Source organism: Tarenaya hassleriana, unplaced genomic scaffold, assembly GCF_000463585.1.
Source record: "Tarenaya hassleriana unplaced genomic scaffold, ASM46358v1 Cleome1, whole genome shotgun sequence".
NCBI classification, from domain to species: domain Eukaryota; kingdom Viridiplantae; phylum Streptophyta; class Magnoliopsida; order Brassicales; family Cleomaceae; genus Tarenaya; species Tarenaya hassleriana.
Genome location: NW_010960187.1, coordinates 11,658,967 through 11,682,251, shown reverse-complemented (window position 1 = coordinate 11,682,251; position 23,285 = coordinate 11,658,967). Strand labels below are relative to the sequence as shown.

The 23,285-nt window shown below is 38.1% G+C and overlaps 5 protein-coding genes across 14 annotated transcripts in view; 3 read left to right on the top strand and 2 right to left on the bottom strand.

Annotated features, from left to right (window-relative positions):
- Nucleotides 1-1,087, top strand: part of LOC104823959 — a 4,137-nt gene extending 3,050 nt beyond the window's left edge. For both annotated transcript variants that reach the window (XM_010555789.2, XM_010555781.2), the window contains 3 exons: nucleotides 188-288; nucleotides 405-460; nucleotides 552-1,087. In XM_010555789.2, coding sequence (XP_010554091.1) covers nucleotides 188-288; nucleotides 405-460; nucleotides 552-561 — 167 coding nt within the window. In that variant the 3' untranslated portion in view covers nucleotides 562-1,087. The remainder of the gene's footprint in view (nucleotides 1-187; nucleotides 289-404; nucleotides 461-551) is intronic.
- A 2,667-nt stretch (nucleotides 1,088-3,754) lies between these two features.
- LOC104823950 lies at nucleotides 3,755-7,588 on the top strand. Of its 2 annotated transcripts, none has more exons than XM_010555759.2 (12): nucleotides 3,755-3,963; nucleotides 4,053-4,151; nucleotides 4,249-4,333; nucleotides 4,479-4,548; nucleotides 4,627-4,693; nucleotides 4,780-4,833; nucleotides 5,018-5,174; nucleotides 5,285-5,381; nucleotides 6,275-6,384; nucleotides 6,697-6,803; nucleotides 7,038-7,148; nucleotides 7,242-7,588. In XM_010555759.2, the coding sequence occupies exons 1-12, from the start codon at nucleotides 3,874-3,876 to the stop codon at nucleotides 7,362-7,364; spliced, it is 1,170 nt and encodes a 389-aa protein (XP_010554061.1). In that variant the 5' UTR covers nucleotides 3,755-3,873; the 3' UTR covers nucleotides 7,365-7,588. The 2 variants fall into 2 exon arrangements, with proteins under 2 accessions (XP_010554061.1, XP_010554071.1); XM_010555769.2 differs by having other exon boundaries at nucleotides 3,758-3,963; nucleotides 4,627-4,687.
- An 826-nt stretch (nucleotides 7,589-8,414) lies between these two features.
- LOC104823937 lies at nucleotides 8,415-13,100 on the bottom strand. 2 transcript variants are annotated; one of them, XM_010555737.1, is made up of 6 exons: nucleotides 12,371-13,100; nucleotides 11,825-12,042; nucleotides 11,132-11,387; nucleotides 10,442-10,527; nucleotides 10,263-10,354; nucleotides 8,415-9,063 (listed from the first exon to the last, which is right to left on the bottom strand). In XM_010555737.1, the coding sequence occupies exons 1-6, from the start codon at nucleotides 12,689-12,691 to the stop codon at nucleotides 8,843-8,845; spliced, it is 1,194 nt and encodes a 397-aa protein (XP_010554039.1). In that variant the 5' UTR covers nucleotides 12,692-13,100; the 3' UTR covers nucleotides 8,415-8,842. The 2 variants fall into 2 exon arrangements, with proteins under 2 accessions (XP_010554039.1, XP_010554048.1); XM_010555746.1 differs by having other exon boundaries at nucleotides 11,132-11,381.
- Nucleotides 13,101-16,304: 3,204 nt separating this feature from the next.
- On the top strand, nucleotides 16,305-20,407 carry LOC104823899 (sulfhydryl oxidase 2). 5 transcript variants are annotated; one of them, XR_773375.2, is made up of 13 exons: nucleotides 16,305-16,516; nucleotides 17,222-17,246; nucleotides 17,330-17,422; nucleotides 17,642-17,823; nucleotides 17,962-18,031; nucleotides 18,116-18,184; nucleotides 18,285-18,361; nucleotides 18,444-18,594; nucleotides 18,711-18,751; nucleotides 18,854-19,000; nucleotides 19,089-19,529; nucleotides 19,700-19,802; nucleotides 20,151-20,407. XR_773375.2 is itself a non-coding variant. In XM_010555699.2 (12 exons), exons 1-12 carry the CDS (start codon nucleotides 16,305-16,307, stop codon nucleotides 19,719-19,721), a joined length of 1,530 nt encoding a protein of 509 aa, XP_010554001.1. In that variant the 3' UTR covers nucleotides 19,722-20,002. The 5 variants fall into 5 exon arrangements, 2 of the variants coding, with proteins under 2 accessions (XP_010554001.1, XP_010553991.1); XR_002024403.1 differs by having other exon boundaries at nucleotides 19,089-19,802; XM_010555699.2 differs by lacking the exon at nucleotides 20,151-20,407 and having other exon boundaries at nucleotides 19,700-20,002.
- Nucleotides 20,326-23,016, bottom strand: LOC104823916. Of its 3 annotated transcripts, none has more exons than XM_010555711.2 (9): nucleotides 22,573-23,016; nucleotides 22,072-22,134; nucleotides 21,548-21,867; nucleotides 21,394-21,465; nucleotides 21,236-21,309; nucleotides 21,001-21,148; nucleotides 20,812-20,892; nucleotides 20,652-20,741; nucleotides 20,326-20,562 (listed from the first exon to the last, which is right to left on the bottom strand). In XM_010555711.2, the coding sequence occupies exons 3-9, from the start codon at nucleotides 21,794-21,796 to the stop codon at nucleotides 20,473-20,475; spliced, it is 804 nt and encodes a 267-aa protein (XP_010554013.1). In that variant the 5' UTR covers nucleotides 21,797-21,867; nucleotides 22,072-22,134; nucleotides 22,573-23,016; the 3' UTR covers nucleotides 20,326-20,472. The 3 variants fall into 3 exon arrangements, with proteins under 3 accessions (XP_010554013.1, XP_010554020.1, XP_010554028.1); XM_010555718.1 differs by lacking the exon at nucleotides 22,573-23,016 and adding an exon at nucleotides 22,481-22,516; XM_010555726.2 differs by lacking the exon at nucleotides 22,573-23,016 and adding an exon at nucleotides 22,253-22,430.
- Nucleotides 23,017-23,285: the final 269 nt, after the last annotated feature.

Sequence of the window (23,285 nt, the reverse complement as noted above, 5' to 3'; positions counted from 1 at the left end):
CCTACACTATAATGCTTTTGAGAGGCCGTATAAGGTGTGTATGATCAATTTTTATCATTCTACTTCCTGCACATGAATACAAGATTCTCAAATTGTTTAGATACTAACTTTAATTGCTTAGTACCCACCCACTCATGGTGTCGTTTTCTTTCTACTGCGTTAAAGTCATTGCTTATGAATATGTCAGAAACTGTTAAGCTACTTCCTCGGGACCGGGCTACTTATAAGGTGTTTGGAGAACCAGATGGCCCACATTACGCACACTATGATTTGGTCGGAGGACGACTTGTATGTTCTTCACTGCTCGTTTTCTAATCTGTTGTGGTGGAACTTTGTTCATATACTGTATCATGTCTGACCTCTATTTTCTTTCTGAATCATTTCTATTACAACTTTCCCTGCAGGCTGTGGAGCAAGTGTATCCGTGTATAATTGAATTTCTCTGCCGTTATGACTGCCTGTAAGCGAACTTTGTCAGCTCTTCGTTACTTGATTCTGGATGTTTTTGTCAAGACTTCGACCAGTTATTATCTAAGAAATGCATGTTTCAGACGCATGTGAGAGTCGGAAAGGAGATACATTGAAACGCTGACACGACCAGAGGTCAAAACCATACATTTTGCTTACATCCGACTTTCTGGAAACATTGTACTTCAGTACAGGAGGCCGGATTTCTAGTTATACACTTAGTAGTTAGGAAAAACTTCTCAAGAAATCATGGGATATTGTCTATTGTGATGATTTTGTTCATTTTATTGTAATGATGAGCCATTTCATTTTATTTTGCCTTTTTAAAAAGAATCTTTGTCAAGTTTTTCTTGTAGCCCCTGCCCCTTTGAGAACGTGTGCTTAAACCTATCCATTGAAGCAGTTGTGTAGACATGGATTCAGTGGTATCTTTTCTGTCTTGGATCGATCATATTACACAACTCTACTTTGCATACAAGGTGCGGAAGACAGAGATAATGGCAAACTGACTTGTCTTGTGATGGAGTAGCAAGCTCTCTTTTGACAGAGTTTGCCCTTCGACCATACTGTAAGTCCATCCCTAACTCTTATCTTTTTTTTTTATACAGTCCAATTCATAGATGATGTCCCTTACAGTGGAGCCTTGTTCTCTCTGCAGATAAATCAATTTTTTTTTAAAAAATTTTATCAACCGATTATTAACAAGCAGGAAACAGGCTTTTCTCCATTGTTCTATTGTGTTATCAATTGGTGTTGGGCTTCAACTGAGACATTTAGTTGTCTAGACACTTTCCGTTGATATCGCGACATATTTAACTCTATGGAGATGAATCGGTAGTGATAAGTTGTCCAAATCCCCAGCATGAATTACCCTTTATGCTCTTTAATCTATGTAATTTTAAGAGGTTTCAGGTTTTAGCTCGAGACATTTACTTGTTAGTACTTCACTACTTCTATGATATCATGGAGACAAAGTGCACTATGGTGGAGTATGTGTTTGTTGTGATGGTAGTATCAATCCTGAAAGTAATTACGCTTTGGTTGATGGGTTCATGTTTTGTACTGGTTGATTCGGTGGTGGTCTACCTGTAAAATTGCAGCAATGCTGGGTCACCATATTTATCTGTGACCAGTCCATCCCTTGCTCTTGGTGGTAGGTGGTATCTGACAAAAAAAGGAGATAAAGAAACCGCCAACTGGCTCTTGTGTGACTGATAATAAGTTATTGTTTTTTTTTCTCTTCCCTTTCTGCAGTTATGGCAACTTCCAACCATGGTTGCATTGTGTGTCTAAATTGACATCTTTGAGCTCTGTTTCATCTCAATTTGCACCTGTGCTCTAAATTCCTGAATTGAATCTTTATTTGTCAACAGAAAAACCGTAAATGGAATCAAAGGCACCTGGTATTTTTCTGAGTTCTTCAAAATTTCATGCATGTTACACTCAGATCAAGGAGGGTGGGGGCAATATTGATCTAGGTCTTAGCCTTGGGATACAACATTGAAACTTATCACGCATATGGGCATATTAAGTGTTGGTCAAGGTATTGTCGTTGTGATCTAAAAATCATGGGTTTGAGTTCGGAAAACAATTTCTTGCAGAATATTATGCAAGTTAAGGTTTGTCTGTAATAGAATCTTGTGGTGGGATCCTTCCCTCGATCATCAACGGAGATGCTTTGTGCACTGGACTGCCCACTTTCCATCTATCAAATTCCCGCCTGATCTCCCTGGAAGCATGAATAATTTACATGAGCAAACAGTCTCCATCAATCATTATGGTCTTCGATCGTCTCTATCTTTTATGTTCTGTACAGGAATTAAAGGGATGGGCGAGGGGTATGGGGAGCTTATTGATTGGTGACAGCCCAGCTGCAGAGATCCATGCCCCCCTTGCGTGGAAAACTTGATCATAATTTTCAATTTGGGTGCAGCGGAAGCTTTTATTAGGGAAAAAAGGTAGTGACTAGTGAGAGAGTGGTGGATCTCAGCGGAGGAGATAAAGTCCATTCAGAGACGCGGCTTGAGGTGGCCCACATTAGTATTATTTTAATGCTAAGGTACACAAACACGACCCATCACGCATCATATTATATATGCGAAACGATCTACAAGGGCCCATACGTGTAATAATAAATAAAAAGAGACTGGTTAGTGAATTTCAAAACAACATAGAGAGAAGCAAACGTAGTTGCTGGTTGTCCGACAAAGTCAACGGCTGAGTTGGGTTTGCAGTAGTTAGATTAGATCGGCCCCCTGGTTATTGCAACGGCCGAATCGATAGGAGTGTCAAATTTAGAGTTTGATCATGCGTCCCGACCAAGAAAACAAAATGCCGAACAGGGATGGGCATTTCGGATTCGCTTCGGAATTTAAGCGATTCGGTTTGATAACGGTTTATTTGGTATTCTAAAATTTATACCAATTTAATACGGTATATTATTCGTTCGGTTCCGGTTTCGATACGATTCGATTCAGTTTTTGTTAAAAAAAATTAGACTTTTTTAAAAAAATTGGTTTTTCAGAAATCTTATAAAATTCGATTCGATTTTACAAAATTCGGTTCTATAAAAAAATATATCTTTCAAAAATTTTAAATGGTATAGAAAAAATGTCTGAGATTTTCACTTCCATACGGTTTGGTCAAAAGGCCCATCCCTATTTACAAGGGCCGACACGTGGAAGTCCAGCGTGCATCCTCCTTGTTGCAATCGTTGTCGTGATACGGTAATTTGCAACAGAAAAAGGCCATGTAACCTCGTTGTTTCGGGGATATACCCGTAATTAGGGTGGCACTTCGGTTCGGAAATTTAGTACCGATCCGATCCGTCCTGAAATTGAATCGGACCGAACCGAATCGAATAACGTTTGGTTCTAATTTGGTACACTTTTTATGGAACCGAATAAACCGTTCCCGAACCGAACCGTATGAATACCGAACCGAACCGTATGAATTCTGAACCAAAATTCGAATATTCCACTAATATATGTGTAAATATTATAGTTCGGTACTTATTTAGTATTTATATAATGATACCGTTACGAACCGAACCGATACTAAAACCGAACCGAACCGAACCGCTTAACATTCGGTTCTAGTTTGGTACACTTTTTATAAAACCGAAAATACCGTTCCCGAACCGAACTGCTTGAATACCGAATCGAAACCCGAAACGCCCACCCTTCCCCGTAACCGGCAGTACGCTGAAAGCATCGTAGGCCTGGCCCTAGGCCTCGCCGAAAGGGGCGTATAGCAGTTATCAAAACATGCGGGGTTCTATCGTCAACTGGGAATTATTTCGGGGCACAAATTACGAAATGCGAAAGCTTCCTGTGCATTTCCTCCACGACGGAGTCGTATGGAGGGCTGGAGTTGTCTTGTCGGGCGGAGCCGGGAGAGGCGAAAATGGCCGACGCTGCGATCCGAGCCGTCGTTGAAGCGATTCACTCATCGCCGACTCAGGCCGTCGTTTATCTCGCCGGCGGCGCCTCTCTGGTTTCTCTCTTTCTCTATCTCTTTCTATATGTATGTATGCGCATGATAAGCAATCTCATCATTGTCCCTGGAATCGAAACCCTACTCAGGCATTAGGTTGGTTGATGTCGGTTCCGGGAGCTTCAAACACTCTTCTCGAAACCGTGGTTCCTTATTCAAGAATATCTATGGTCCAATTGCTGGGAAGGGTTTGTACTCCTTTTGGCGATCGGTTCAAATGGGCTTTTCCTTCCGAGACTATTGCAGATTCACTCTGCTGTTTTTTTTTTTTTTTTCCTTTTTTAGGTTCCGAGCCAACACTGCAGCCGTGGGATTGCGGAGGAGATGGCTTTGTTAGCCTATAATCGGGCGCTTAAACTCTCAAAACCAGGTTACTTCAGAGCTGCTCTTTATTTCCGTGACCAATTCTATATTTTCCTTATCAAAATTGCTTGCTGGGGAGAAATAGAAACGCTGGAATGTCAATTTTGGACAAGCATTGGTCTTATTGTTCTGTTCTGTAATATGGTGATTAGGTTATCCAGTTCTTGGTGTGGGCTTTACGGGAACTTTGGCGACAACTCATCCAAAACGTGGGGATCACAGGTCATAGGGCTTTAATTGTTCATAGCGTGGTGATTCCGTCACTCTATTGCTCACTTTTTTCAGTTATTATATGAATAGGTTTTTTCTGTCAACGAGAACATCTGACCGGCTTTGTACATCTTCAATTACCCTATCAAAGGTGATTGTAAGTTTTGTTTTTGTTTCCTCTTTTTGCTTTAATATACAGTGGTAATGTTCGTGTGCTTACTTATTCCATTTGGATCATTTTAGAACCTGCGAAGCAGAGAGGAAGAGGATAAGGTGTCTAGCTGTTTCCTTATCCAGGTGTGTGATAAAGCTATCATCCACCTGCGTATTGGCAATTTGCTTTTAAATAATGCGCCTTTTGGAAAAATTTATGTTCCAATTACTGTTTTTGGAAATTTGCTCCTCTCCACTTTTCTCAAAGGCATTGTGCTGGATGTATCAAGGATTGATCTTCTTTAGACTTTTTCTGTTGTGGTTATAGGCAATAGCAAAGGCATGCAAAGTTCCTGGAGCACTCGACTCTGGCTTGACTGAATCTGACGTGCCTGATGAGTCTGAAATCGAGTTCACTGAAGAACAAGAATTAGAGCAGCTCATAAATGGGCAAATTTGCTTCAAGGTTTATCCATTTTCTGGTGGTATGGTTTCGGGTATCTAACCCAAGCAAACTTGTAAAACGTTAGACTTCGCTTTTCTTTTCCTTGTTTTTTTGTTTGCCATTAATTGTGTAGTACTGACTTTGTTGCAGAAGCGTATGGGTCGCATGAAGATAGGAAGATAATACTGCCTGGTTCATTTAACCCATTACATGAGGGTCATCTCAAGCTACTGGAAGTGGCAACAAGGTAAATTAATAGAGTTTTTGGGAACTATTGCTTGTTCCATGTTAAATGTAGGGGTGTCAAAATGACCGGGTCGGGCCGGCCCGGCCCGAAAAACCAACGGGCCTAAAATCTTCGGTCCGAAGCCCGGCCCTATGGGCTTTTTTCGGGTTCGGGACGGGCTTCGGGCTTGAATTTTTTTTTAAAAAATATAAATAAATTAAAATAATTAAAATACAAAAATTTTTAATACATTTCGTGATAATAAAAAGATAAAAAAAATAGGTTACAAAATTATGTATTTTGATCTAATATAAATTTAAATTTAAATTTTTTTAATTTTATATGGTAATAAATTTTTAAAAATGATAAATTATTATATTTTTCATTTGGAATAATTATTTGAAACTAATAGTATTATAATTTTGATTATATCATTTATGAAAATATTATATCCTAAATTATTTAGTATTAAACAAGTTTTTAGTTTTTTTAAAACTTTCTACATTATATAATATTTGTATATTTTTTGTACATGTATATACATTATAAATATATATATATAAAAGATTGAATAAATGTATATATATATATATATATGATTAAATATATGCGAATATATATATGTATACATATATTTACCTATATACACATATATTTATATATATGATTTATATTTTAATCGCAATATAAATCAGGTACGCAATATTACAGAATGGTTATGAGAAATCGATAATAGGTTCCGGTTTGCCCTTTATGGCTCCTGTATGAGATGATTGTATTGTTGAAATATTTGGGAAGGGCCTCGTTTGTTTTTCTTATTATTATCATCTCCAAACATCGAATTAGATACTTTTCTTCTTTTTTTGGTGTCGAATAGAATTTAAACAATCTCATCAGCAGCCGTGGTGATGCAGTATATGTGGGAGCGGCTATCCATGTTTTGAAATATCAGCAGTAAATGCAGACAAACCACCACTATCAATAGAACAAATTAAAGATCGCGTCAAGCAATTTGAAACCGTTGGTAAGGTTGTTATTTGTTACTCAGTCCTTAACTGTTTGTGTTTTAAGCCTTTTATGTTTCTGCATTCACCATTTTATCTTTTGCCAAACCAGTACGAGCTGTAAAAATATAAGGGAAAAAACAGATGACATTGTGGTGACTGAAGTAGATTATTTCCCATTTTACAACTGTGCAATGGGTATTGAATACGAGTAGTGAAGAAGGATTGCGGAAGGATCACTTGAGCTGAAATGATTTTCTAATTGCAAGTTTGTGGTCTATGGAAGCATCTCTGTGCTATTGTTTGACTATGGTTTGGAATCTGATTGGCAGGAGAGACAGTGATAATTTCCAATCAGCCGTATTTCTACAAGAAGGCTGAAATTTTCCCAGGAAGCGCTTTTGTTATTGGTGCCGACACTGCCTCAAGGCTTGTAAATGTATGAAATGCTATTGTGAATTCTTTGCTTCGCCTCTTTCTTTCTTTTTTTGGTTACTTCGTTTAATCCCTACAATCACATTTACATGCGATAGCAGTTTCTTGTTATCCATGATAGGCCTATGGATTTGGACTTGTGTTTATTGTTATGAAATGGTTTTCCGAGTAACGTTGCCGTTGCGTATTGTATAAGAGGAATAAGCGTTCTAACCCTTTGTTTTTTTTTTGGTTGCAGCCGAAGTACTACTATGGAAGCCATGAAAGGATGGTGGAGGTACTTGGTAGCTGCAAGCAAGCAGGTTGCACTTTCCTTGTGGGTGGTCGCAATGTAGATGGCGCTTTCAAGGTTTGTCCTCAGCACTCTTTTAACTCAGAGCTCCACAAACACATTTCCTTCTTGTGCCTTTCGTTTTTTTTAAAAAATTTTGTTGTCTCGCAGGTTCTTGAAGATATTGATATGCCAGAGGAGATAAGGGACATGTTTATCTCGATCCCAGCAGAGATGTTTCGGATGGATATATCCTCCACCGAGTTAAGAAATAGACAACGGCCCTTGACCTAACAATGTACTTATGCAATCCGCCCCCAGACGAATTTGGGATCAAGGCGCTCTGTATTGTTTGTTGGTGTATTCTTGTTTCTCGTTTGCAGTCTTTCCTTCAGCGATTTCGCTGCTATGTTCCCCCACTCCGGTGCCTTTCCCCGACAACTCTTTCCTTGAGAATTCACAGTGTCCCTTTGTCGGATTGTTTTCACGAAACAAAAACCTTTTTCCGTAGAGCTGAACCACGTCCAAACATTGCGTGTTTGTAGATTAATTTGGGCAGCAGGAAAACTAATTAATTTAAATCCTTGACTTTGTTGATGATAATGAAACAAATGCTGATAATATATGGATGTAATTATTACATTATATATTTATAATGGTGGGGGGGGGGAGAGAGAGAGAGAGAGAGATTAAATAACACAAAGGCCCCTCAGTTTTTTATTTTCCATGATTTGCCCCTTTCATCTGAAGATTAATTGCCTATTGCCCCATAAATTCTCTTTGATAAGTGAAAAAATTACCGATTTTTTTTCATCCAAACATTCAATATTAAAATCTGGAACTTAATGTTTTAAAGCAAATTTATCTGAAATTTAATTTAAATGATAATCAATTAGTAGCTTTTTGAAAAACCAATCAATGGCTTTAGATTATGAATATATTTTATGAACTCAACTAATATTTTTTACCAAAAAAAACTCAACAAATAGTTGATCAAATCTTTTGAATTTTCATTACAAATAGATATTATTTGTTGGTTATTGTTAATGATTCTGGATGGAAAATGAATATTAAGAGAAACGGTGCTAGAACCATTTTTAACAAGGAATAACTTCAAAACTTATCATAAAAACATGTTATCATATGTACTTAAATGTAATTTTTGAGATATAAGGTTAAATATGCACTATTTGAGAAAGTAAGGGAGTCATGCAGGAATAAGGCTATACATTTTTTCATCTGTAATCAGAACCCAAGCAAACGTGAAGAAAAAATCTGCTATCATCTATTTCAGGAACCATAAAAGGGGTTCTGGATACGTTAGATTAGATAGCAGGTTTCAGATTGAACCCAAAACATAACAGAAACTCCAAGGCAAAACTCCCCATCCCAAAATATATGTTTTTTTTTTCTGGGCAGTAAAAAAAAGAGCCTGTTTCTTTTTTCTCCTTTAACTTACAACGGAAAACTCTGGACTAAAACACAAAAACAACTCATTTTACAATGACACAGCGTCAACAATAAAACCCGGTTATATCTGAAACCTGCACTCTTATTATACCTTTACTCTTAGGTCTGGAGAGCCCCCCAACCAATTCAATAGGCACCCATGTTCACATACCCTTCCAATTTTTTTTTTTTAATGAATCTTCTACTTTTGGCAATTGGTCCACAGGATTACTCACCAAAAATTCCATTGGGGTTCACTTTCAGAATAGTTGGGGGGCGCCTTGATTCTGTCATTTGCCGACATCATAGTATTATCATTAATATCACCTGCGGCAGAAGAACATGAAATCAGGCTGGTTGACTTGATGCAATCGCAGCCATTCATCCGCAGCTTGGAAGAGGGAGTTGGCGAGCCGATGTTCAGATCCGCCACTGGGCGTCCATAGCGAACCTCTGAATTTGTAAGAAGCAAGACCAAAGACAGGCAATGGAATCTTCTCAATCTCGGTATCACTTAGCTTTAAAGCTTGGGCGATGCCAGAACCTACAAAAAGTCAAGAGGTATTGAATCAATTCCCACCCAAAATATATCTTAGAAACAAGTGAAAGATATATATATTGATGGGCACAGTTGAAACAACAACAAACAATTGTGGTTGATCAAGAATTACGGATGATGAATGATCATGGTTTGTCTTGGCTAGCTAAGAATCAGAATGGAAAACTGCTGTTGACCAACTCAGAAGAAATTAAAATCTTCATGAGAGAGAAAGGAAATTATTTATGTTTCCAAGATGATTAAGGATCAAAAGATTTTTTCCTAGACAAAGTATGTTGGATCCAAAGAAGTCAAACTGCTCAGGTATTGTTAGAGTCTCGCTGAGAGAGAGACATTTGGAGCTAATATATAAGGAGGATCAAACCTCCACTCTTAATCTAGCTTTTGTGGTACAGTTAGGGCCCAAATTGTATTAAAATTGGTATCAAAACCAACCCATCCTCGGATATGCAAACGACGTGGCGGGAGAGGAGCACAAAGAGTGCGTAGCCACCAGCGACCGAGAAGCCGTCAGCGTCGTGATCGTCGCTGTTTAAAGGGGGTATTGTTAAAGGCCCACATTTGAAATATATGGGGACAATTGAGTGTATATAAAACCATGAACACCCTTCTCCAACAAGCTAGTTTTTGGGACGAGTCCTACCCATAGGCTTTGACAATTAGTTAACCCATTATGGATGGGTGGGTTCTACTAATTGGTATCAGGACCAAACTCTCTGCCCACCAATGGGCCTCTGATGGGCCGTTATCCTACGAACATGTGGTCGACTTGTCCCTAGTAGGACAGTCGGGATAGGAACGGTCAGGGTGCGATTGAGAAACCGCTAGCGACTAGATTTGCCCCAGTGCCGTGGTTGTCCCACATCGGTGAGAGAAAGGGATTTGGAGGCAATATATAAGGAGGGTCAAACCTCCATTCTTAAACTAACTTTTGTGATAGAGTTAGGACCCAAACTATATCAAGTATATACACCATCTCCGTTGAATATAGTGTCCCCTAGTGCAATGCAATGCGTATGTGGGTTGCTGTGGCAGATTCTTAGTGATCTGCCATGGCTATAACCCTAACATGGATGCTTTAAGCCAGTTGCAACCAAGCGAAAAGTTGACATAGTAGAGGTATTGTGTCACCATAATTATAAAATTCCAATTATATTTAAATATATACGGGTTGTTTTTGTTACCTCCAACTGGTGTGTGGAGGGAATGATACGTCAAGAAACATGCGTCCAAGTCCTTAAGCGTAGGTCCTGTGGGTATTCTGTAAATTGGATACCTATACAGTATATTTTGATAGAATGTGAGAACCGTGAAGAGCAATAAAACAGCAAAACAAGTGCAGGCAAACCGCTAAAAGCAATACCATGCAACAGAAAACCAACTTGAAGGTAGTAAGTCACAACTCCTCAGTGACTTTAGCTCAGGGAATTGAGAGGCAAGGTCAGATATCTGCAAAGCAAAGTAAGGCAGTGGTAATGAGAGAAGTCGAGGAAAAATTGAGTGAGTTCAAGAATGAAGGCAGTCAGGATAGCTATAGTGGTGGTTGCTGCTAGCTATAAATCGGAAATTAGAGCTTGTTTCGACAAGTAGGAAAACTTGTAGCTAATGGGTTGGTCAATCTCTCAGTTGTTACTAGTGTTTGGCCAATAGATATTTGAAACAATTTTTGGCCAAACAACTACCAATTACAGTCAACTGTTAATCTATCATAAGAGCAATTGGTTTTTTAATATATTTTACTGTACTTATCAAACTGTCTAAAATGTTTCTACAATATAACATAAGAATGCTGAAAAGACCAATACATGTTAACTTCAAAAATTAACTTCAAGCACAGTTCATATATCATTTACTCCCCAAGATATTTACATTTTATCATTTTAGTTTCAATATAATTTAAAGTTGTTTTATATTTGTTTTCATAATTTCAGTAATTCTAAACAATTTAGTTACACCTTTCATAATTCTTTAATTCTTTAAAATATTTATTATTTGTATTTTATTCTTTTGTAATGTTTTAATTGCTGACGAGAACAATAACAAGCATACAAACCTTGTCAGCTAAGGGTTCGCGGATGTAAGGAAGGTCTCTCTCAAGATACTCAAATATCATACGACCTTGACTTAAAGATTCACCGTCATCGCTGGATGAGTCTTCCTGATGCTGGTCTCTCAAAGAGATCCGGCCCATTCTAACAGATATCTGCTCCATATGGTAACAAATTCCCTGTTCTGATTCACTGTCACTGCTACCATCACTACTTGAATCCCGGAAATCACTATCACTTTCCTCACCTGGCCTCCTGCAGCTGAGAAAAGTGACATAAGAACGGCCATTACACCAATTTCTAATAGTTATGTGAGGTATATGGCTAAAAAGTGTGAAAAGAGGTAGACTTAAAAAGTGTGAACATGTATGCAATGCAAATGCAGTTCATGACTAAGTTCTTTTGTCCATGTTTGGACGTCCAAACTGCATACAAACTGCATATTCCAAAGAGGTAAGAGATGTACACGGAAAGGTAAATAAAGCTATGCAAAATGAGAGACATAAACCAAATTTTGAGAATCAAAGACTGACGTTCAAAACATGTTGTCCAAACAATCACACCCGAATTTTCAACAAACAATGACCTCCTCTCTGAGTGCAGGAATAGGTATAACCTATTGGGAATCAAGGCTTTCTTGAAACCACGCGCTTGAACTATGTTCACGAGTAAATGCACGAAACTCACAGAATGTTTACCTTGATTTAAGAGATGCACTTAATGCTTGAGGATCGGCATATATTTGAATGCCGGACAATGAGGGCACATAATATTGGACAACTGGATCCCTGTTGTTCAAAATTAGAGGCACTCCCGTGCCGTAGGCACTCCACTCAGCGAATGACTCCCACACATCTCCAAGAACAAAGTAAGGCTGGAGTTTAACATCACAAGTCCTCCTTTGGCCAAGTGAAGTCTGCAGAAAAAGTTAAAGCTCCAGTTATACAAGCACAAAGATGCAGAAAAGGAAAACGATGTACTCAAATCCTTAAGCAAGAGCTACTCAATTCCTTGCAGACAAAATAAAAAGTTTTCGGAACCTAAAGAGTAGCAGAGGTAAAGCCGCATCAGTTTTGACCTAATCACCAGTAAGAAACGATATTTCACAACAAAAGTCTCCAGCTTTTTTTTTTTTTTTTTTCCTTTTACCCTTCTTTTCTGAAGTTTAAAAGTGCATAAAAATTGAAAAGAAAAGGAATTGGGCAACCAAATCGAAAGAAATCAATTTGACATGTTCAACAAACCTTAGACGGATACTGGGCCGGCACCATTGGCGTGACCGACTCCAAAAACCGTTCCAGATTACTCGAGGGCGAGGTCGCCGACTCAGAAGCAAGGTGCGAAACGGGTTTCAACGACCCGGAACCGTTCTCACGCTCCATGTTCAGGAAATCCGTTGGATTTTCCTTTGGGTTAGTTGATCGGCCATTAGAGACGTCGCTCTGAGCTCTTCGAAGCTGCTCGACCCTTGGGGAGTTCTGATGGGACCTGCGAGCTCTCGCCGAACTGTAGACGGAATCATCGGCGCGACGGCCCCTCGTCAACTGAAATCCAGCACCCAACATCTCTTCCCCACCCAGTCAAAGAGCACCGTGAAAAACAGATGAGCGGAAGGAAAAACGACAAAATAGCGATAAAACAAGAGCTTCCGATTTCGTCGGGCGATTGTACGGCAACACTCCTCCCAGTAATCCGAGTTGGTTGACTAATCTACACCTGTCTAAGCAGTTGTATACGCTTATACACAGCCGATAAAATTCTCCGACGATGTCGCGAACAAGAACGGTCGAGTCGGAGAAGCCGAGAACGAGAAAATCGAAAGACGAAAGAGGAATCGATCGAAATAAAACCCCAAATGAGATTCAGAGCTCCAACCAAACAGATAGATGTTATGTTAGTGGAAGAATCGATCTAAAGGCAATGGCAAGGAAGAATTCGAGAAAATGGGAATGGGAATGGGAATGGAGAATTACGGGAGATCATCATCCTCAGCCTCTCGTTCTCTTCCTTCACCTCGCTCATCTCTGCTTTGGCCGTTTCCAGTTCATGATCACCCTGATATCATCAAGAAATTCGAAACAAAACAAAATAAAATAAAAGATTAATTGGTTCCTCGATCTGTCTCGAGGATATATCAAGAAATGATTTTTCCCCCCGTTTTGGTACCTCTTTTTTCCCGGTCCGGGGATTATTACTATTAGTCTTGGAGGTAGGTGAAGATGAACGTCGACCCATTTCATCCTTGACAGGAGAAGCTGAACTCGGTGGTTTGGCAAGAACCTCCATCGATCTCGGAACTGGCTAGAAGGATCTCTGTCTTCTACTTCTTGTCTGAATCAGTTTTCTTCTTCTTTTTCCTTTTGTTGTCTCTTTTATCCGAATTTTCTTTCAATGCACACCCTTTACTTATAGCCAGACAGGTATGTACTTTCTCCGAGGGACCCAAATCGTCAACACTTCAACTTGTTCTTTTTTTTTTCCCTTTAGAACAATATATTATTACATTATTCGACTCAACCACGAGGGCGACGACCCTTTCGACCGTCGGATGGTTTTTCTTTCAATCATATGTGATCCAAGTTATTTATTTTAAGACGGCAACGGGAAAACTAATTAATTTAAATCCTTGACTTTGTTGATGATAATGAAACAAATGCTGATAATATATGGATGTAATTATTACATTATATATTTATAATGGGGGGGGGGGGGAGAGAGAGAGAGAGAGAGATTAAATAACACAAAGGCCCCTCAGTTTTTTATTTTCCATGATTTGCCCCTTTCATCTGAAGATTAATTGCCTATTGCCCCATAAATTCTCTTTGATAAGTGAAAAAATTACCGATTTTTTTTCATCCAAACATTCAATATTAAAATCTGGAACTTAATGTTTTAAAGCAAATTTATCTGAAATTTAATTTAAATGATAATCAATTAGTAGCTTTTTGAAAAACCAATCAATGGCTTTAGATTATGAATATATTTTATGAACTCAACTAATATTTTTTACCAAAAAAAACTCAACAAATAGTTGATCAAATCTTTTGAATTTTCATTACAAATAGATATTATTTGTTGGTTATTGTTAATGATTCTGGATGGAAAATGAATATTAAGAGAAACGGTGCTAGAACCATTTTTAACAAGGAATAACTTCAAAACTTATCATAAAAACATGTTATCATATGTACTTAAATGTAATTTTTGAGATATAAGGTTAAATATGCACTATTTGAGAAAGTAAGGGAGTCATATGCCATTTAACGAAAATAAATAAACAAAAGACCATAGTAACAAGTTCTTTAATTATTGGTGGATGCCGGATGCTGACACGAGGAAGAGAAATGACAAATTGACATATTTAACAAATTGATTTCTTTTTTAGCAAAAAAATGTTGTAAATATTTTATCCATTACACATAAATAAATGGGTTTCTGTTGTATTTTTATCATGTACAAGTTTTATTTATTTCAGTTAATGCATAAATTATAAATATATGAGTTTATCATTGCAAGCTTTTAAATTTGCTTATACTATACTAGTATTTCATGGACCCAAATTACAATTCTTTTTATTTTAGATTTTAAATTATTTTTATAGTAAAATGCAGTAAATTTTAGGAATTAAATTTGAAATATTAGATAATTGAAGCGAACTTAATCGAGACATTAATTTTTTGCACGTGGATTAGGGTCTGTCGATATGGTTTTCAATTTATGAGTGATGAGCACATGACATGACAGACAAACGATAGTGGTACCAAATTGGTAAATAATTATTTAAAAATGGTAATATTTAAAATGTGTGAGATTCTCTGTAAGCCATAAGATTGATAGATATCTCCATTTTTTTTTTTTCAAATATAGTATGGTTTAGATGAGATGTTGTAATATTTTTATTTTTAGACCTTTTAAATGTATTTTTTAATTGAAACAAATGTCCAAAAGGCATATCAAAACTACATTTGTTTACCCAAAAAAAATATCAAAACTAAGTTTACTTTGTTACATAGATATCATACTTTTTAAACTTATTTTTGTATAATCATATCAATAAATAATGATTATATTGATTATATAATTTCAACGATATGACCAATATGATTAATATGATTATCATAGAATTTTAACGATGTAATGAATATAACTCTTTTTAGATATTCCATTAATTATAAAAAAATGATGATTATATTAATTATAAAAAATGATGTAGAAAGATATGCTATGAAATTTATGTAATAAAATAAGATTGTTTTTTTATAATGCCCCTAAAACAACATATACATTATCTAAAAAAACAGTTTATATGAAACCGGAATAACTAATGAGAACGGAACAATTGGAAAATATGATGTAATGAATGGACAGATAGGTTTGGTGGCTAATAAAGTATGAAAAGTGACGTGCCTTTCAACTGGATTCAGTAACATCGTTACAAATCAAATCTTTTATTTTATTTTTATTTTAGTTGAAATATCCACACCACGAATATAAATAGCATATCCCCCACTCGCCCTATCTATAAAATGATGCACAATATACAAAATACGGTTTCACTCTTTTTGTTGCTATGCTAGTATTAGTATACATGGTCCGTTTGGTTAATAATTGAATAGTAAAATAGATTTTAAATGAATAATATATACTCAAACCAAATTCGATATAAAAATTGAATGGTGTGATTTTAAAAAGAAGAATAAAAAATCCAAAAAAATCGATTTTTTAAAAAATTTAAATATTTTTATCAATACAAACCGAATCAAAATTGATATAAATATTATAATTTTTTTAAAAATCAAAATAACCTTAAGTATAAACCGATGCACATAATAAACCCTTTTTATTTTAATCCAATAATAATAACGAAAAAAAAGAGCGTGGTGGGAGAAAAGGCCCATCATATAGAATTGGGCCGAAGAGAGCAACATATCTTGAAGCCCACGAAGAAATGAGGCTCACGTAGCTAAACGACGACGTTCCAGTTTCAGCCTTGGGCTCGTGGCGTTTCGTTTCGTTGACGACCCTCTTTTTCACAGAGCTCCATTTCTCAACGGGAGGAGGACTGGAGATCTTCTCTCTCGACAGCTTCCCTCCCGCTGTCCCAACGCTCTTCAAAATTCCAAACCTTCTGAGCGTTCCGATCTATCAGGCGGTTTGTGTTGTGCTGGATTCGATTTGATGTCTCTAATCCACCTGTTTGCCTTCGCTGTTCTGCTCAGCCTCGAAGCTGCGGCGTCGTTTTCCCCGGGATCGAGGTCGATTCTTCGGGATATCGGCGGAGGAAACGCAGATCAGAAGGATTACGCCGTCGAATTAAATTTTACCAACTTCGATTCGGTTCTCCATGACACCCCTGCGAGATACGCCGTTGTCGAGTTCTTCGCCCACTGGTCAGCTCCGATTCTCTCTGTCGTGTTTTTTCGAATCCGGAACATCGATTTCCTTTGTTTATATGAAACCTGATAAATTTGCTAGATTTGGTTGAGGGGTTTATAAGTTCCTCTTCCTTTCGTGAGTCTAAGTTCGGTATTGGATCTCTGTGGCTATCTTTATTCTATATCATTGCCTGCTCGTGCGAACTATATCTTTTGGATATTCTCTTGATCTCCGTACAGTAGTTTACATTTTCTGGCAATTTATCTGGAAAATCGAACGTCTATTGGTTTAGTCTCTATTTTCCCACTTGTACCGCGTCTTGCATCTTCGTGGAGATAGATTTTCTTAACAACAATGAAAGGGTTTTGTAGATTAATTTATGAATGTGAAACGTTTATATTTCCCTACGAAATGACAAATTGACATATTTAACAAATTGATTTCTTTTTTAGCAAAAAAATGTTGTAAATATTTTATCCATTACACATAAATAAATGGGTTTCTGTTGTATTTTTATCATGTACAAGTTTTATTTATTTCAGTTAATGCATAAATTATAAATATATGAGTTTATCATTGCAAGCTTTTAAATTTGCTTATACTATACTAGTATTTCATGGACCCAAATTACAATTCTTTTTATTTTAGATTTTAAATTAAACTGTCGACCTAGTTCACGCAGTTACTGATATGGCTACCATTTCACTAATTTGTTTCAGGTGTCCTGCGTGTAGAAACTATAGGGTAAGGTGTTTTTTTGCAATATATTCCCATTTGGTTCCATGTTCTCCGGTGCGATTTTCATTTCCTGAACCTTTACTATGCAGCCTCAATATGAAAAAGTCGCAAAATTATTCAATGGAGCAGAGGCAATACACCCTGGAATCATTTTGATGGCAAGAGTTGATTGTGCGCTGAAGGTAATTATACCTTGTTTATGATCTATACAAATAATGGTGTCGTACATTTTGGCTCTGAAATTTCCTTCTCTGGATTTCGTGTGAATGGTATTTGGCGATGAAAGGTTTCATACTGTTAAGAGATACTATTTAAAAGTCTTTGAATTCCTCTTGCTAAATCTTATTCCTTTTTTATATTCTGATGCTAATGTGTTCTTTATGACTTCCTTGGCAGCACAGATAAACAACAAACTCTGTGACAAGTTCTCTGTGAGTCATTATCCAATGCTGTTTTGGGGACCTCCTGCAAAATTCGTCTCTGGCAGTCGGGATTCTAAACAAGAAAAAAGCGAGATTAGTGTGATTGATGACGGGCGCACAGCTGAGCGCCTGCTGAATTGGATTAATAAACAGATAGGCAGGTATGGTATGTAGTATTAAGTGTAATGCACCAAACCACTAGATTGAATCTATGTTTCCCTTGGGCCAGTTGGTCATTCAAAGGTCCTGTTTCTGTGCTTTCAACGTGATCTGGTGCTGTGTTAACCATTTTTTTGCAGTTCTTATGGATTAGATGACCAGAAATTCGAAAACGAGCATCTTCGGTCAAATATATCTGACAGTGAGCAGGTCTCTCGAGCTGTTTTGATACAATAGTATCTTTTTCTTTTAACCCAAACAAACTAAAGATTACTGGTATTTTATGCATGAAAGATTTCTCAAGCTGTATATGACATCGAGGAAGCGACAGCTGAAGCTTTTGATATCATTTTAGCGCATAAGGTATATAAATTTTTTTGATTTTTATGTTTCTGGTTGGCTTTTTCCTGTTTTGCTTTTGTTGCTAAGTGGTATTCATGGCTTCAACACATGACAATCACAGACAATCAAGACATCTGAAACCGATGCTTCATTTATTAAATTTCTCCAGCTTCTTGCGGCACATCATCCTTCAAGGAGGTGAAGATGCATCTTCCTATTTAGCAATTTATGTTTTGCTGGCCGCTTCTTTTCATGCCTAATCATTGGTTAATTCCGTTAGGTGTCGCAAGGGAAGTGCAGAAATACTCGTGAACTTTGATGATTTATGCCCATCTGGGGCATGCTCTTATGAAAATAATCAGGAAACTGGTGCAAAAGATAGCCTGGGAAACTTCCGTATATGTGGGAAGGATGTTCCACGTGGATATTATGTGAGTACTCTCAATTGATTCCTTTGTACTGTTCTGTCCTATGCTACTCATAATGCTTGAAAAGAAAGGCGTGGGAATATGGTTGTCTCATCTTCTGTACGTGTTCCTGTTGGCAGATGTTTTGCCGTGGCAGCAAGAATGATACTCGCGGATTCAGGTATCATTTAAATTTCCTGTAAACAGAGTCATTCTTTTGTATTAACTCGTCTTGCAAGAGGATTATCCAAATCTTGAACCCTTCTCAAATGTGTTACTGTAGCTGCGGATTATGGGTGCTGATGCATTCCCTTTCGGTGAGGATTGAAGATGGAGAGAGTCAATTTGCATTCACAGCTATATGTGATTTCATTCATAACTTTTTCATGTGTGAAGACTGCCGTCGACATTTTTACGACATGTGCACGAGGTAAAAAAACAGTGGAGAACTCGTGGTTCACTTCTGGTGTGTCGGCCCTCATCTCTAATTACGTAATACCTTTTTTTTTCCTTGACAGCGTCAAAACACCATTTAAAAAGTCCCGTGATTTCGTCTTGTGGCTGTGGAGCACCCACAACAAGGTCAACGAGAGACTCATGAAGGAAGAAGCGTCACTCGAAACAGCTGACCCCAAATTCCCGAAGCTCGTATGGCCAACAAAGCAGCTTTGCCCAACGTGTTATCTCTCAACCGGCCAGAAAAACATAGACTGGGATCATGACGAAGTCTACAAGTTCATGAAGAGCTACTACGGGCAGTCTCTCATGTCGCTTTACAAGGAAAAGGGTCTCATCCGGAGCGAGGTCGAGGTCGAGGCAACAACCACTGCCTCAGAGGATATGGCTATACCCACCAATGCAGTCGTCGTGCCCATCGGAGCAGCATTGGCCATCGCTCTTGCCAGCTGCGCGTTCGGGGCGCTCGCTTGTTACTGGAGAACGCAGCAGAAGAACCGGAAGTATTACCACAATCTGCACTATCTAAAGAGATATAATAGTAGTAACAATAATCATAATAACTATATGGCTATGAGCTCTTTCACTTTCGGTAACAATGAAAGCGGAAGGGAAAAGGAAAGGTAAAAAAAGGAAAAAGCTCACATGTTTTTAACCTCTCGCCATCTTTCAGGCCAAGGAGAAGCTGGAACTAGGGCTTTGTTTTTTTGTATCCTTACAGACAGCAATACAAAGAGGTTTGAGGGTGAGATGCCAAGTCGCCAGCTCGCTCTGAGGTCCTTTCCTGTAACTTTTTTTTCTCCCTTCATGTCTGCCCTTTTCCGCTCTTTTGGTCTTAAAAAGGATTGTACAGATTCTCTGCTTGAATTTTGGAACTACACGTTCTACATATATGTATGCTACAATCACAAAAGAGAGAAAACCAGATTTGTTTGGTTTCTTGAGTTTTACATGGGGAAGGGAAACCTTTTTTTAATCTTGTTCTTGTCATGTTAATTTCAGATCTTTGGTTATTGAATGTGTGGGTTTTGAGATATGGAGGGGTAGCTTAGATTTTTTTTCTTTTAAAAAAAAAACAGAGAGAAGGAAGCATCATAGTGTTTTGTTTCTGTGTTTATTTGCAGATCTGAAAACAGTTCCACTCCTGCTCCACGGCCTCTGGCTCTCTCTTGTCTTGTCTCCCTCTTTTCAGACAACTAACTCGTGAATCGGATTTTTCCATCCATACATACACACATGCATATATACATGCATACCCACCATTCAATATTTTAAACGGGATCTGAGTATTGTTCTGTGTATAATAGAGAGAGTATTATTATTATTATGATATATACTATACAGGTGAGTTTTGTAGGGTTAATAGATGGTTTACATTCAATCTTATGAAATCTATTCCTAACAGTGTGCGTTTTGATTCTGCTAAAGATGGTATCGTCATCCTCCTCACCGGACGGTGATGATATAGGATTGCCTCCGTGGTGGATGTACGGCTGCTTGTTCAGTTTCCTCGTCCGATGAATCCTCAGACTCCTCCTGGTTTATCCAAATCCCCGAAATGATTAAAAAAAAAATTATAAAAAAATAAAGAGAGAGAGAGAAAGAGAGAGAGAGAGGTCAGTCACCAGCTGGTTGCGGCGGCGATGGCAAGCGGCAGCAACTTTGGTGACGACAAAGATGGGCAGTACGATTCCGACAACTCTCACAAGTAAAAGCTGCACCACAAGAAATGATAAGCAAGTTGTAGAGATACAGAATGGAATGAGAAAGAAAGCAAGAACTCACCGAGAGGAAAGGGAAGAAAGGAGGGTTTGATTGGAAGAGGAGGAGAGGGAGGGTGTGTCTGAGTATCAGAAGAAGCACGAACTGCATTGTTTTCGACAATATATCAATCAATATACGTGTGTGTGTGTATATATATGTTTAGAAAACATTGTAGAGAGAGAGAGAGAGAGAGAGGGATGCTTTGTATACGATTAGGAAAAAGGAACGGAAGCAGAGGAAGCGACTTGAGGAAGAAACCACTTCTTCATCTTCAAGGGAAGAATGGTGAGATGGAACCATTGCTGCTATCAAGCGATGATGATGATGCTGATCCGTTCTTGATATTCCCCAGTTTCCCCTGTGGAAAAAAACTCAATCTCCATCTCTCTTCCTTCTTCTAACTTAAAGTTAAGTCTCATACGTGAGAAGAACGAATGCGCCCTACCTGAAATTGAGAGGAATACGGCTCATCTGCAACAATGGCGGAGGCGGCGGTGCAGTGTAGTCCGGCTCGAATTGCTTTTTTTAAATAAAAAAAACACAGAAAAAGAGTCAAAACTCTTGTCGGAAAGAAGAGAGATGGAAGGAAATCCAACTGCCCACCTGATGGCAGATCTCGCAGATGGTGTCACCCTTCTCGTTACACCACCTCTGCACGCACCTCCTATGCGCATGCTGCAATCATCATTTTTCACCGTTTTTCAAGCTCATGTGCTATGGACATCATCATCATCAGATAAAAAATATACACGTTTACCTTCAAGCTGCCGCTGCATGAACAAGGAGTCTCCATCTCCGAGTTCAAATCCTCATCATGACAAATCCTGCACTCCACCACCGAATATTCCCCATTCCCTCTTCTCTCATTCACCTTTCTAACTTCTCCTCCGTCTTTGTCCTTTGTGTTCTTCCCCTCTTCCGCTGCCCGGATTCTGCTCTCTATGGCAGCCTCCAGCGTGGATTCCGTTATCAACCGGTCTACCAACAGCACGAAATGATCTCCCATTTTCACAAACGGTCAAATCCACCCGTTTTTGGATTTAAGATTCTGTAACTTGCGGTCTAAGAAACCCTCTCCTGCATAGATTAGGTCAGAATCAGAGGAGATGCATTTGAATGAATGGTGATGATGATGATGAGATGTGATCTGCAACACCAACATGTGAAACTGGACCCTCTTGAGACATGGATCGTGGCCATTAATGGAGGACAGGAAAATCATAATTTTTTTTTATCTTTTTCCAAAAAAAAATGAAAGATACGACAAAATAAGCAAATTACCAGGGGGGGGGGAAAACAGGAGCTTTGGATGTTTTCTCTTCTCCTTCCAAAGATGGACCAAAGCTGTTGGAGTGAAAACAGAAATAAACAAAACACGAAAGCTGTATAAGTTATCAATGAAACGTGAATAAATAACAGCAAGAAACAAAACACACTCCAGAAAAAAACAAATCAATGAAACCTATGAACAGCTCCAGCGAAATTACAGAAAAGGGGAAAAGGAAAACAGAGCTTTGTAAGGGACAAAGTTATGGGTTTCAACGTGTGACAAGACCAGATATATATTCCACCAAGAAAAAAAGAATCAAAGAGGGAACACAAATCGTCAGATGTAACAAGAAAACCTATACAGACAGCACGCACACGAGAGGAAAAAAATTAAAAAAGAAAAGAAAGAAACTGCAGATACCCTTTATAAAAAAACAAGAAATTGCAGATACCCAGATGAAAAAAAAAACAAATCTGGAACAAAGGGTAGGAGAGAGAGAGAGAGCTGTGTACCTTTGTGGGTGGGGGCCTTAAAGAGAGAGAGAGAGAGAGAGAGAGAGGGCCGAGAAGGGAGGAAGAGGGAGACTTGGAGGGAGAGCTAAAAAGCTTCCTTTCTTTCTCTGTGCATCTTTTCGCGGGGGGGAAAAGGAAAAGTGAAAGTTTTGTGTGTTTTTCAGATGAAGCAAGGAGATGGAGTATATATTCCCATAAGCTTATTGTTTTACAAAAAAAAGATGGAAACTTTGAATCTGGGAGACGCATCACCATTCACCGTATTCTCTTGTGGATCCGTAGATATACGGTCATACATACACGTGGGCACCGTATGGTTGTGTGTGGTCAAAGGTGAGGCCAACGCTTAAGACTAATCTCGACAACTAAAGAAAACTGTCTGGATTCTCCTCTTTTTTCTTCTTCTTTTTTATTAGCTTTTATTTTGCCATTTTTAGAAGCTAACAGCATTTGAGAAACTTAAAAACAAAAAAAAAAACAGGTTGTGTTGTGACAATAAGATTAGGCCGAAATCAGGGGATTTAATTTGTCAACGAGGGAAAGGGAATTTGACAATACGACCAACCACAACTTTAAAATAAAAATAATGAAGATTCACAAAAAGTTATATATATATATATATATAATGATAACATAGCAATGTTTTGTTCTGTAAATTGTCTCATCAGTGTTCCTTCCCAAGCGTGTATGTATGCATGTGTGTCTTAGGTTTT

What these genes read in the sequence shown, in the direction of transcription:
- LOC104823950 (XM_010555759.2), top strand. Translation starts at nt 3,874, where the DNA reads ATGGCCGACGCTGCGATCCGAGCCGTCGTTGAAGCGATTCACTCATCG. An exon ending in TGGTCCAATTGCTGGGAAGG is followed by an intron (nt 4,152 to 4,248) that starts GTTTGTACTCCT and finishes TTCCTTTTTTAG; the next exon opens with GTTCCGAGCCAACACTGCAG. An exon ending in CCAAAACGTGGGGATCACAG is followed by an intron (nt 4,549 to 4,626) that starts GTCATAGGGCTT and finishes TTATATGAATAG; the next exon opens with GTTTTTTCTGTCAACGAGAA.
- LOC104823937 (XM_010555737.1), bottom strand. Translation starts at nt 12,691, where the DNA reads ATGTTGGGTGCTGGATTTCAGTTGACGAGGGGCCGTCGCGCCGATGAT. An exon ending in CGGCCCAGTATCCGTCTAAG is followed by an intron (nt 12,043 to 12,370) that starts GTTTGTTGAACA and finishes CTTTTTCTGCAG; the next exon opens with ACTTCACTTGGCCAAAGGAG. An exon ending in AGTTGGTTTTCTGTTGCATG is followed by an intron (nt 10,355 to 10,441) that starts GTATTGCTTTTA and finishes TATACTGTATAG; the next exon opens with GTATCCAATTTACAGAATAC.
- LOC104823899 (XM_010555689.2), top strand. Translation starts at nt 16,305, where the DNA reads ATGTCTCTAATCCACCTGTTTGCCTTCGCTGTTCTGCTCAGCCTCGAA. An exon ending in GTCGAGTTCTTCGCCCACTG is followed by an intron (nt 16,517 to 17,221) that starts GTCAGCTCCGAT and finishes AATTTGTTTCAG; the next exon opens with GTGTCCTGCGTGTAGAAACT. An exon ending in GCACATCATCCTTCAAGGAG is followed by an intron (nt 18,362 to 18,443) that starts GTGAAGATGCAT and finishes TAATTCCGTTAG; the next exon opens with GTGTCGCAAGGGAAGTGCAG.
- LOC104823916 (XM_010555711.2), bottom strand. Translation starts at nt 21,796, where the DNA reads ATGGGAGATCATTTCGTGCTGTTGGTAGACCGGTTGATAACGGAATCC. An exon ending in CGTATTCCTCTCAATTTCAG is followed by an intron (nt 21,149 to 21,235) that starts GTAGGGCGCATT and finishes TTTTTTCCACAG; the next exon opens with GGGAAACTGGGGAATATCAA. An exon ending in ATCGCCGCCGCAACCAGCTG is followed by an intron (nt 20,563 to 20,651) that starts GTGACTGACCTC and finishes TGGATAAACCAG; the next exon opens with GAGGAGTCTGAGGATTCATC.